At 44.6% G+C, this 13,834-nt stretch overlaps 1 protein-coding gene across 1 annotated transcript in view; it reads right to left on the reverse strand.

The window, feature by feature from the left end:
• Positions 1-3,910: 3,910 nt before the first annotated feature.
• LOC135256011 (ras and EF-hand domain-containing protein-like) overlaps positions 3,911-13,834 on the reverse strand; it is a 34,842-nt gene continuing 24,918 nt past the window's right edge. The window contains exon 16 of the mRNA XM_064337885.1: positions 3,911-4,103. Within this exon, the coding sequence (XP_064193955.1) occupies positions 3,935-4,103 (169 nt within the window). The 3' untranslated portion in view covers positions 3,911-3,934. The remainder of the gene's footprint in view (positions 4,104-13,834) is intronic.

A 13,834-nucleotide genomic window follows, 5' to 3' on the forward strand; every position in this document is an offset into this window, starting at 1 on the left:
ATGACTCGCAAAGATGTTTGATCAGCAATATTTCCAGATTGTCAGGCTTATCATGTTCTACATGGGATTCAAAGATTATAACACAGATTATATACTTTCATTCATAAAAAAACTATTCAGTGCATATACGTCATATATATGGCGATGGAGTGTAAACATTTGTCCTAACATAGCCTAACTACTAGGGTTGATGTGGACAGCTGCTAGCTAGTGTAATTCATGGGTACATTCAGTTTGATAATGAACAAACCATCTCTGATACAATTTAGGCAACTAATCCATATCCACAGATTTCCACATACTGTAAATACTTTTTCTACATTGGACCCCTGGAGTGCACCATAGCCACTGGACCGTTCTTCCTCAAAAAAATGGAAATCAGAACATAAGTTACTTGAAACAATTTAGGAAAAATTGGGTAGCATTACTTTGGAATACAGTTTGTTTATTTTCTGTGAGGTAAATTAGCCAATATTGTTTCTTGAAACTTGGCGGAATTTTCATAACAATACTTTTAATGGCCGGCCTAAATTTTGCCAGGTTGAATTAATGACTTAATTCAATAAATTCAAGTGCTTTGTATGTGCAAGTAACTTGATATTTTTGTATGTTGATAAAACGTTTTTCATCAGATGACCTTTCCTTTTGGCACTGTGTTGGGTATGAGTAAGAGATAATAGTAATTCATATATAAATGTAGGCTATGGCAGACATGCATAAACATAAATGCATGCAAACACACAGCCTACATTCTGAAAGAAACACAAGCATGGATTCAATCATTTTTCCTTTACCATGAATGGCAAATAAATGAAAGTATATGTCATATTTTTAAATGCTGGAAAAGGGACTGGTGCACTTCAGAAAATAGTTGGCATCATGAGGAAGGACGATTATCTAGAAATACTGAAGCAACACCTCAAGACATCAGCTAGAAAGTTAAAACTTGGTCGCAACTGGGTCTTCCAGCAGGACAATGATCCTAAGCATACCTCCAAAGTTGTAACAAAATGGCTTAAAGACAACAAAGTGAAAGTATTGGAGAGGTCATCACAAAGCCCTGACCGGAATCCCATAGAACATTTGTGGACTGAACTGAAGAAGCGTGTCTGAGCAAGGAGGCCCACAAACCTGACTGAGTTACACCAGTTCTGTCAGGAGGAATGGGCAAAAATGAGCAAAGTACTGCTACCACCTGTTCCCTCTCAGCCTGAGTGAATGCGTGTTCCACTGCTATTCAGGACAGTGTGTCTGCTGTGATTAGCTGTTTAACTGAGACATGCACCATGTCTTGGAGAATTTCAACAGTTTCAGGCAGAATCTTAGGATTCTAGGAGGAAGCTCCTCCAGTGCCTTGGTGCTCAGCAATGGAAGCAGAGGCTTGTGATATTTTGCCAGAATGAATCTCAGTCCAAGCAGGTAGGAGGATAGGCTTTCACATGCCCAGGTTTTTGCCAACGCCTCCTTTTCAGTTTGGGCATAATTTTTCTCCACCTCTAATTGTCCTCTGGATACTGTATGAACGTGATGGGTTTCCACTCACCATCTTCACAGCTCCGAGGCCAAATAACGACGCATCAGCTAACACGCATGTTTCTGCATTGAGTACTGAGCTAGGACTTGGGGCAAACTTAGTTCTGTTATTAGCTTCAGGAAAGCTTCTTGTGGTATCCCCCAGCACCATTCGTTCTTCACTGCCAGCAGCTATTTCAGTGGGCATGTGAATGATGCAAGGTTCGGCAGCAACTTCCCTTGGTAGCTTGCCATGCCCATCACTCTTCTGATGTCTGCAACACAGGAAAGCTCTGGCATCTCAAGGATAGCTTTGATCATCCCTCAGTCAGAGGCGATTTCCTCAGAGGTGATGCAGTGGGGGTCATTTCTATGTTCCCAGGGTCCTATGTTCCCCAGATTTACATGGCACATAATGGGAACATGACGAAGGGTCCTATGTTCCCAGGGTCCTATGTTCCCCAGCTCTACAAATGTGCTCTCCCAGGGTCCTATGTTCCTCCCATGCAGTGTCCAGGGAACATCATCTTGTCCTTGCCAAACTCATACTTGTCATTAAGTGTTAGCCCTTACTCTCTCAGCCTCTTCAGAACCTGATATCAGCCTGGCGTTGTGCTGTTCTAGGTTTTCTACATACACCAGGATATCATCTGCATGACACAGCTCCCTCACAGCCTTCCAGCATTTGTGTCATTCGTCACTCAAAGTGTTCTGGGCCTAATGAAATTCCAAATGGATGCCTGTTGAAGCAATAGCGGCCATATGGGGTGATGAATCTGGTCAAGAAGGTGCTGTCTTTTGTCAGGGGATCCTGTGCTCAAGTTCTGCTTTGACTTTATTCTGCACAGGAATGGGGACTCTGCTTGGAGATGACAGGGCATATGGGAAAGCCCCAAGCTCTAGTTCATAGCTGTAGGGCTCCTTCAACATCCCCAAGTCTTTGAACACTGTGGGATAGCTAGCTTTGAAATCTTCTTCCTTCACTGGCACTGAGTGTATATGCTGGATAAGCCATAGAGCTTCAATAGCAGGGAGTTCTAAAAGCGGTTTTGATAGCCTTGTCACAACATAGACTTCTTGCTCCGTGGTTGTTTTTAATGACAAACTGTCCCTTGAAACATCCTTTCACATCCAGGAAATTATTACCCAGACCATACAGGATTTTGCAGGGAGGCTGTAGTTGCCCATGTGTGCCTGTGGAGAAGCTGCAGCTTGAAATGGCAGTCACAGCTGCTCCTGTGTCCAATTCGAACACCACTTTCAGTCCATTCAAGCCCACTATTTAATTCAATTCCCTGCTCTCCAGGAAAGGCAAACCTCTTCCATCTGTTCTTCTGTGATGTCATGTACAGCTCCAGTAGCTCTGCATTTCTTTGCATAATGTCCTCTCCAATGACATCTCTGACACTTTGCATCTCTGGTAGGGCATTACCTCTATGGATGTTTCTTTGGGATCCTACATCTTCCAAATCCTGCATTTTGGTAATCCTTCTCCTGTGATTCACTTTGTGTGACATGACTTTTCTCTCTTGAGCGTCTCCATGTCTGTCTAGACCTTGTGTGTATTGCTTCAATATTATCAGCTGTCTGCTCCTCTCTTGGGCTACCTCGCAGCATAGGCTGTTGTTTTTTCATAGCTTCACTCTGGCTATTGCCTTAGCTAGTGTGAGATCAGGGTTTGGTTGTAAACTTTCAGACAGTCCAGCATCTTGTATACCAACTACAATTCTGTCCCTGATGAACTCTTCTCTGAGCTTTCCGAATGCTCACTGCTCGGCCAGAGTATGGACCCCTGTGACAAATGCTTCTACATTTTCACCTGGCTCTTGGTTTCGCCTATTGAAGTGTGCTTGCTCAAATATCATGTTGCATTTACTCACACAATGAGTGTCAAAAGCTGCTTTTACTGTGGCATATTAGAATATTCTATATATCTTCAGCCTCGTCCTCCAATGGAAATATCAAATTTTTTAAAATTCTTCCGTTTAAGACGTGACGCTATTTTGAAGCACTCAAAAATACCTTATCCATTTTGACCATTCACTTGCACTGTTAAAAGCAAACTTGCCTGGTGGGACTAGCTGCAGGTTGCTACCTGGTGTTGCTGTATCTGGCATTTTATCAGTCTCTTTCTTTCCACAGTCAGCATACCTTCTTATCCCAACACTTTTACTAACTTGTTCTCATCTTCCTGCGGTGCTCATGGTGATGCTTTTGATCTGTCAGCTGCTGGCTGCTGCTTTCTTGCTAGCCACGGAGCCCCACGATTGGCAAACCTCAACTTTTCTCAGATTATTTCTTTCAAAATGTTTGTCTCTCCAGGAAGTGTATGTAAGTGTGGCAAGATGAGTGCCACCCCTCCAAAATTCCAACACACAGAAACACTGGAAACCACAAGTTCTTTCCGCACTCACGTGCTCTTTTATTTCAGCCGACCTGGCTTTTTGTTACATGAACACAAGACACGGTTTTTTTTTTTTTTCTGTTTTCTGTTTTTATTTTCTTTTATAACGAACACATGCAGGTTGTTTCTCCGCCGGCAGCTTCTCTCTTGAAGACTCCCGGTCTCCGCTTTTAAAACCCCAGGTTCACTGTTGAACAATCAGAGGAAATCAGCGCAATCAAACAATTAGCAATTATCGGCGGCGATTACCTCCACCTGACAGCTGTGACGTTGGATCCGAGAGCCGCTCCTGTCACTCTCTCTTAGTCACCGACGACAAACCACGCCCACCCTACCATAGTAAGTTTCACGTGTAGTATTTATTCTGACACTATGTTAAGTAATCATAAGGAGGAGATGAAGAGGAAAATATCGTGCCAACACTAGTCAAGGAACGCATAAGTGACTGTCATGGTTCTGTGTTTTCCTGTCTGTGTTTCCCTTGTTGGGCCGCCAGATGGCGGCACTTCTGTTTTGTGTCCTGCTCCCCCCCGTTAATTGTATTATTGTTGTCCCGTTATTCTATCATTGTTCCCACCTGTGTCTTGTTATCCCCTCCTTTTCTGGGTTGATTGTTTTTTGAGTTCACCTGTGTCTTGTTACCCCCTGTCTATTTAAGTTCTTTGTTCCCTTGACTCGGGTGCTGGTTCCTTGTGTTTGTTTGACTTACATGTATCTGCCTGCCTGTGTTTTTGACCTGCTTGTGTGTGTGACTGTGTTTCCGCCTGTTAGTTCCTGCCTGGTTTCTGTCCTACCTGTGTTCTGCTCTGTGTGTGTTTTGAATTTTAAGTTTTCTGTTTTGTGTTTTTTGGTAGTGCCCTGCGTGGCCTTTTGGTTTCCTGTTGTTTTTTTTTTGTCCCCTGTCATGCAAGTAAAGTCTTTGTTAATTTTCCCTTTTTGAGTTTGTGTTTTTTTTTCCCTCTGCGTTTGGGTCCCCCCTACCCGTTACGTGACGGTGACGTTACAGTTCACTTCCAGGTCACAGCACGTCAACAGAAGTAAGCCTTTACAGGACAAAAGGTACAGTCTCTTTTCCTTTCAGACTGGTGATTTCCACGGCAATGCCGAAAGCAGGACTGTCTAAAGTGTGGGTGTATTTTATTTGTATTTCAGAAATATAAATGAGTTTCCCGCAAAGATTTTAGAAATGCAAATGCAATTGTTAAAATTTTTTATTTTTGCTTAGCCAGCAAGCCAGTGTAATTAGTTAGAAGTTCGCTTAAGATTGAGGGGGGATTTGAACCCCGGTCTGTCACGTTACCCAGTGAGCTGAGGTCAGCAGACATCAACGCAGCAATGTTTTGTTCTTTTAAATATGCACACTTGTCTATATGTCCATTTTGTGTCTGTATCCAATGTTTTGATTGATTGATGTACCTATATGTCCAATGGGGTGACATATTCTTTGTGGGCCTGGAGCATTTGTGATTATGTAATCAGGCAGGAAAAATAAGGAAAAAATGCTAAGTTTGGGGCTTTATTGTGTAGATATGTGAAGTTGTTTGTGAATTCTGTCTTTTGAAATGGGGTCAGAAGGTACAAAAATGAATGTTTTGAGGGCTGAGAGTCTGTGGTCATTGAGGTTAATTCTGTAGAGAACCCTGAAAAGTGCCAAACTCTTGGTGCTGTATAGATATGGGGCATACTGCCCCACCAAACCGTAACAATTACCTTTACATTGAACAATACAAACTGCCCACCAGAAGGGTATTTCCATCCACTTTATTGGCCCCAGGTTGACCTACTCCTCCCAACTCCTGATCCTCCACCACTCTTTCCCTAGATCTGACTCCCTGGATATTGCATGTTTCCCTCACCTTCTGACATCAACCATCTTCTTTCTTACTTTACAACCTCTGCATACTGGAATGTGGGCTCCACCACAATTATAGCACTTTGCTTCAACCCCTTCTCCCCACACTCCATAACCATGATCTCCCCCACAGTGAGCACTGTCGCTGTCCCTCTTCGAACCTCTCCCTCACTACCCATCTTCCATCGTGGTCTGAAGACACATCTCTTCAGAATGTAACTTGACTAGCTGCCACCACTCTGTGAATCATTTCACTTTAAATCCCCCCTTTCATGACACTCATGTTGTGTACCCCCATTCCAGCACTTTTTGTCATTTGTATTTGGGTGTTCAGGAATAGCACCCAATTGTCAATAATATAAGTAGCCTTGAAAGCTTCTATCTGGGCAGTCTGCACCTGCCTACCCTTTTCACTCTCTGAACTCCCAGGTCCCCAGTTTAAATAATTGTGTGCTACACTAACCATATGCTGGCCCAGTGCAGCAGTACCCCTTCGGTTCAGGTGCAGCCTGCCACACTTGTACAGGTCACCCTTGTCCTAAAGGAGTCCCAGTACTCCATAAACCTGTATCCCTCTTTCCAACACCAGGTTTGTAGCCACGTGTTAAAACCCCAAATAAAAGTTTGCCTCCCTCTGCTTGCACACGGTACCGGTAGTATTCCAGAAGAAACTATATTACATTACATTTATTTGGCTGATGCTTTTATCCAAAGCGACGTACAATAAGTGCATACCAAAGGTCATAGGAACTACAAACACAGGTCCAATAAGGTACAACACTTGTTTTGTACAGTTATTCATAGCCATTAACATATTACGTACAGTTCACACAGTGAACATTACTCTGACCTAACCTAGGAGGCAGTACAAGCTGCAACATCAAGACAATGATACAAGGCACAATAAGTTGCATAGGAGTTACATGTGTAGCATGAAAGAGGGGAATTTAAGTAATAGAAATGTTCTGTAGAGTAGCGATAGTTAGTCCAGGTATAGTTTGAAGAGATGCGTCTTCAGACCACGGCAGAAGATGGGCAAGGAGGGAGTGGTTCGTTGAGGGTTGTACACGACTTACAAAAGACAGGTAAAAACAGGGAGTCACACACTACAGGATTCATGATTGTTATAAACTAGATCTTGGTGTGCTGTTTTGTGGCAAGAACACATGCAGCGCTTGGGGATCTTCGCCTGCAAAACGGTAATGGTAGATAAAATGATAGTGAGCTAGATAAACTATTTAGGCTAGCTTTGGTTGAGAACAGGGATGAGCCACGCTGATTGTCGCAAATGTGCTGATGTAAACACAGAAAATATCACATCTGAACTAACCATGTTATACGATACAGCAATGATATGATCTCACCTTATTTCCCCCTTTGACACAAGAATCATTATATTAAAGCTCAATAAAATCACTCCACATGGCAAAAACAGTTATGCCTCTAGTTGATTCATCATGTCTACTACAGTGGGCTCCAGAATTATTGGCACCCTTAATAAAAATGCATATAATAAATGACAGATAATCTATATGTTATGTTCAAACATATGGGAAAACTATATACTTTTATTTCAATACATTTACTGTCTCTCTCATGCTTCAAAGTATTTTTATTAAGTAATCAAATTGTTTCTGAAAACCATAGGTGCCATAATTATTGGCACCCGTAAGAATTATTGTAAGTAAAATCAAACAAAATGAAATTGGCAATACAATTTTAGTTCATCTCAGTCTAAAGGAACTATATTGTGTCATTCCATCACTTCCAGTTTCACTAGAGAATTAAAATGAGGTAACAAGCATAAAAAAGAAATGCCTTTGTCATCCATCAGCATGGGAAAAGCCAAATAACAGTCAATTCAGAAGAGACCGGTGGTAATTTACCGTCACAAGTCTGGTAATGGGTACAAAAAAAGACATAAACAGTTAAACATACCACTTAGCATTGTAAGGGGAATAATAAAAAGGCGTAAAACTTATGGAATGGTTGCAAATTTGCCAGGAAGAGGAAGCAAGTGCATGGTGTCCCCACGGACAGTGAGGAAGACGGTGAGTGAGGCCATTAATAACCCAATGATCAGTAAGTGTATAATTCGTCCAGGTGCGTAGAACTGCCGAAATCCGTCCTTCTAGAGTTGAATAAGTATCTGCGTTCATTTACTAATTACATACCGCGTTAGATTTTAAACTTTTCCCTGTGTGGAAACTGTTCTTTGTTTTTAGATTGTGTTAGGTTTCTTTGTTTTTAGGTGGTGTTAGGCTTCTATCTACCACTTTGATTCTTAGAATTGATAGATTGCGATTATTGCACTATTACAGACTGTGAACCTGTGTAATCAGCGCGTTATTCGACTCAGGTTTTCAGTTGCTAATTAGGTACACTCGGAGCGCTAGCGTCGCTCCCCCCTAGTTTATGAGCCAGCTCCCCATTCCAGTCTGTGCTCTCCCCCTCAGAATGCGCTTCCAGCGACGTGGCCCCCCTCGACAACGGAACCCCTCTAACCTCTGCTACCCCCCGCTGACCCCCTGTGAGAACTTCACGGTCACAGGGGGGCTATGGAACTGCCAGTCTGCTACGCGCAAGGCAGACTTCATCTCCGCCTATGCCTCCCTCCTATCCCTGCAGTTCCTTGCCCTCACAGAGACCTGGATCACACCAGACAACTCTGCCACTCCTGCTGCCCTCTCATCCTCCTACTCCTTCTCCCACACCCCCCGGCGATCTGGCCGTGGTGGTGGTACTGGTCTACTGATCTCCCCCACCTGGAAATTCTCTGTTCTCCCTCTCCCTGACCTGCCTATATCCACTTTTGAATTCCATCCTGTCTCTATCACCTACCCTGCTAACCTCTATATTATTGTTATTTATCGTCCCCCGGGGCCCCTGGGAAGCTTCCTGGATGAGCTAGACACCTTGCTCAGCTCCTTCCCTGAGGACGGCACCCCGCTGATCCTCCTGGGAGATTTTAACATCCACCTAGTGGCCTCCCAGTCTGCTGCCTTCCTACCGCTACTCCACTCCTTCGACCGCTCCCTACAACACTCTCCCCCAACCCACAAGGCAGGCAACCTCCTAGACCTGATCTTCCTGAGGACCTGCTCCAGCTCCAATCTTACGGTTACCCCCCTGCATACGTCTGACCATCACTTCATCTCCTTCTCCCTCCCCCTCTCTCCACATCCTCCCTCTCCTCCCATCCCCACTGTCACTGTCTGCCGTAACCTCCGCTCCCTATCACCCTCTTCTCTTGCTCCCAGAGTGACTGCTTCCCTCCCCACTCTTCAATCATTTTCCAAGCTCCCCACTAACTCTGCATCCTCCACCCTAACTTCATCTCTCTCCTCAGCACTCGACTCCATATGCCCCTTCGTCCCTAGGCCAGCACGTTCATCCCCTCCCAGTCCATGGATGTCTGACATCCTACGCACCTCTAGGGCCAGCCTCCGCGCTGCTGAGAGGAAGTAGACCAAATCCAGGGACCCATCTGACCTCTCAGCCTATCAGTCTCTCCTGACAGAGTTTTCTTCTGCTGTCACTGCCGCTAAGGCAAAATTCTACCAAACCAAAATTCATAACTCCATTTCTAACCCTCGTCAACTTTTCTCTATTTTCTCTTCTCTCATCAGCGTGCCACCTCCTCCACCCTAGTCTTCCTTCACTGCAGATGACTTTGCAGCATTCGAAAAGATTGCAGACATCTGCAGCTCCTTTGCGCCCTCCGCCCCCTCTGCACCCTCCGCCCCCTCCGCGCCCCTCCGCCTCCACATTTTCTCTCCTCTCAGACTCTGAAATTTCCCAGCTTCTGCTCACCCACCGCCCTACCACCTGCGCCCTCGACCCTATCCCCTCATCTCTCCTCCAGGCAATCACACCTGACATCCTCCCTTTTGTCACCTCCCTTGTGAACTCCTCCCTATCTTCTGGATGTTTCCCCTCATCACCCCGCTGCTGAAGAAACCCACACTAGATCCTTCAGTCATTCAGAACTACCGCCCAGTATCTCTCCTCCCTTTCCTATCCAAAACACTTGAACGTGCTGCAACCAACTCTCTGCTTTCTTCTCTCACAACAACCTGCTTGATCCCCACCAGTCTGGCTTCAGGCCTGGCCACTCGACCGAGACTGCACTCCTCTCGGTCAGTGAGTCACTCCATGTCGCACGAGCAGCCTCCCTCTCCTCTGTTCTGATTCTTCTAGACCTCTCCGCTGCATTTGACACTGTGGAGCACTCTATCCTCCTGTCCTCCCTGGCAGCAACAGGGATCTGCGGCACAGTCCTTGACTGGATTGAGTCTTACCTCTCTGACCGTTCCTTCCAGGTTGCCTGGGCGGGTAAGGTATCACCACCCCGTCCCCTCGCCACCGGAGTTCCCCAGGGCTCAGTCCTCGGTCCCCTTCTCTTCTCCTTGTACACCAGATCCCTTGGCCCTGTAATATCTGCCCATGGCTTGTTCTATCACTCCTATGCCGACGACACGTAACTCTTTCTCTCCTTCTCCCCATCGGACACACAGGTCCCTGCTCGCATCTCCGCTTGCCTGAGGGACATACAGAGCTGGATGGACAATCACCACCTGAAGCTCAACCCGGGAAAGACGGAGCTAATCTTTATTCCTGCTCCATCCTCTCCCCTCCTCGACTTTTCCATTTCCCTAGGGGACACCTTAGTGACATCATCACCCTGTGCCAAGAATCTCGGAGTGGTGATGGACAACAGGCTGTCCCTCTCCAAGAACATCGCAGCAGTAAGCCGGGCATGCAGATTTTTCCTGTATAACATCCGCAGAATCCGCCCCTTTCTCACCACCTACTCAACCCAGCTCCTGGTCCAAGCAATGGTTCTATCCCGCCTGGACTACTGCAACTCTCTTCTGGCTGGACTACCGGCATCTGCCACCAGACCCCTGCAGCTCATTCAGAATGCTGCGGCTCGTCTGGTCTTCAACCTCCCCAGACACTCCCACGTCACTCCCCTGCTCACTGCCCTCCACTGGCTGCCTGTTATTGCTCACATCAAATTTAAAACATTGGTCCTAGCATACCAGGCAGTCAAGGGATCAGCCCCAGCATACCTCCACAAGATATTCAAACCCTACATGCCAGCCAGATCCCTCCGTTCTGCTACCTCAGAACGCCTAGCACCTCCCCCTCTTCGCACCTGCACTTCCAGAACACGTCTCCTGTCTGTTCTGGCCCCACGATGGTGGAATGACCTCCCTGTGGAGGTCAGAACAGCTGAGACACTGACCCATTTCAAACGACGACTGAAGACTCACCTCTTCAGGCTGCACCTCTCCCCATCCCTCCCTACCCCCCTGTAAATGACTGTAAGCTTAGGGTTGTAACTAGGCAGCTGTTTCATAGGTGACTTAGGTGCATTAACTGTCTTAACTACTGCTTGTATTTTTTCCATAGATTGCGTTGTTGCCGTTCTCGTTGTGTTAGTGTTAATCAGTTTAACCTTCAGGGTCCAAGTTGAACTATGCGGTTGTTCCCTGCACTTGGACCGGTACTTCTTTCTAGGGGTTTCGTCATACTTGTTCCTGGTTATGGTTATACACTTTGTTGTACGTCGCTCTGGATAAGAGCGTCTGCCAAATGCCTGTAATGTAATGTAATCACTGTTTAAGAACTGCAGAAATTGGTTTGTTTCTTGCGGTCAACAAGTCTAAAAAAAACATAAAATGGCAGCTCCATACCAACTAACTCTTTGGAAGAGTTGCACGAAGACAGCCCTTACTGAGCACAATAAACAAAACCAAGAATCTGGAGCTTGCCAAACCACATTGGAATTATGACTGGAAGAGAGTGCTATTGCCAGATGAGACCAAAATTGAACGTTTTGGCCATACACACCATCAACATGTTTGGCGGCAAAACAGGAATGCATACAGGAGAAGCACCTCATACCTACTGTCAAATATGGAGGTGGGTCATTGATATTTTGGAGATGTTTTTCTGGCAGTGGTCCCGGGGCACTATTTTAGATCAATGGCACAATGAATTCACCAAAGTACCAGGACATTCTGGCAGAAAATTTGGTTGTTACTGCTAAGAAGCTAGGACTTAGGTAGATTGTCCAGCAGGACAATGACTCCAAGCATACATCAAAATCTAAACAGAAATGGTTAAGTGAAATCAACACCCATGTTTTCCAACGGCCATCTCAGTCTCCAGACTTAAATTCCATCAAAAACCTGTGGTTTTAACTGAAGGGGGGGGGGGGTGTCCATAAGCGCAAACCCAAAGAGATAAATGATTCTGAAAAGTTATACATGGAGCAATGGTAAAAATCTCTCAAAATGTGTTCTCTAACCTTATCACAAATTATAGGAAAAGACTCACGGCTGTCATCTTTGCCAGGGATGTTTTCACAAAGTATTAAACCAGGGGTGCCAATAATTGTGGAACCTGTTTTTTGGGGAAATATTTTTTTTATTTAAAAAATGTAAGACTTTGGTTGATTCCAATGAATCATTAATCAAGCACACTAGTTTACACATATTGGAAAATAAAGCTTATGTCAACGTCAATTATTTTTTAGTTTATCATTTTTTTAAGCATTTTTTGTGCATATTTATCAAGGGTACCAATAATTCTGGAGCCCACTGTATATAACCCAATAACTGTAGGCTATATGCCGAAAGCTCGCTGGCTGTTGACGGTATCATACACTACACAAACTATGCCTAAAGACTTAAGATAAAATCAAACCAGTTTGATATTCTCGCAAGTCGCAGACAAGCTTACGGCTGGATCGAGCGAGTCTCTGACCCTGTCACATTAAAAGACTGTTGGTCACGGGTGTGCACACCGATCAAGCAAAGACTGGGGATTTTTGTTGACATTCTCTTAAGACTTTGAAATTTAGCCTTTGACTATAAAATCCTGGCTAAAATCATATAGTCTGCACTAGGCATTAGGAGCAAAACTGTCATACTATGAGATTTAACTTGAACTAATATCAAATACACACTTGAAAGCACAACACAAACTTATAACAATTGATTCCAAACACCACCAGGTTCCTTCCTGTCTCTCTCCACTGCAAACCAGACACAAACAATCAAGCTAGAGCAGCAGCCATCAAGCAAGAGCAGCATATGTACACAGGCTTCATGATCAATTATAAAAGCGGGCAGAGGCATATCCACTAACGTCTAAGCAAGTTGAGGATGTAGAATAATTAATTGTGGAATTTTTATATAGGTTAGGATCTCCTAAACAAATTTTACTGACTGAAGATGGGAATTCAGGAATGTGTTGTCCTATTATCAGACCTTTTCAATGATTTCTGAATAACCTTGTTTTTTTTTTTTTTTTTTTACATTTGTCTCTGTTGCGTGTTTCGTTATTCCAGTTCGTCATCCGATTGGTCGTTTCCGCCTCTGGTTACTCCGTTTGAAAAAGCTGTCATTTGCCACTTACCAGTGGAGACTAACGCTTAAAACTCATCCTTGGTGGTTTGTGGTCAGCGATTGATTAATTTGACTTTGTGTATTTTGACCCTATTTTGTTTGATTCCAATTCCCGTCTAGTGCCTCAGCTTTGCAAATTGGATTTCATGCTTGACTATTCACTCGTTCTCCATCTTGATTCTCTGCTTGCCGTATAGTGACCCTGGTTCGGTACAGTGCTCCCACCTGGACTATGAATCCTTCCATTGGGACTCTGCCTTGTTATTTAGCTTAGTTATTTTTCCTTTATTTTTTTGGATGTGCTCTGGGTGGAATCTCTGTTGGGGGTATGCTATTTGGACTATTGGTTTCAGTCTGCAGACTAATTGTCCTGAAGTTCAGCGTTCAAAACCGCCTGTGTCCAGCAACCCTTCAAAGGCTAGCCAGGTTTTAGAAAGTGCTTGATAGGCAGATGGTTACTTGTGAGTCTGAAGTACCACTTTCCTTACCCACTCCAACTTATCCAACTTCCTATTACAGTCAGCATCCTATGACAGTGCTATGTTGAAAGTTACTGAGCTCTTCAGCATTACCCATTCTACTGCCAATGTTTGCCTATGGAGATTTCATGGCTGTGTGGCTTGATTGAATGCATCTGTTAGAAAT

This window comes from Anguilla rostrata, chromosome 5, assembly GCF_018555375.3.
Source record: "Anguilla rostrata isolate EN2019 chromosome 5, ASM1855537v3, whole genome shotgun sequence".
Taxonomy (NCBI): Eukaryota; Metazoa; Chordata; class Actinopteri; order Anguilliformes; family Anguillidae; genus Anguilla; species Anguilla rostrata.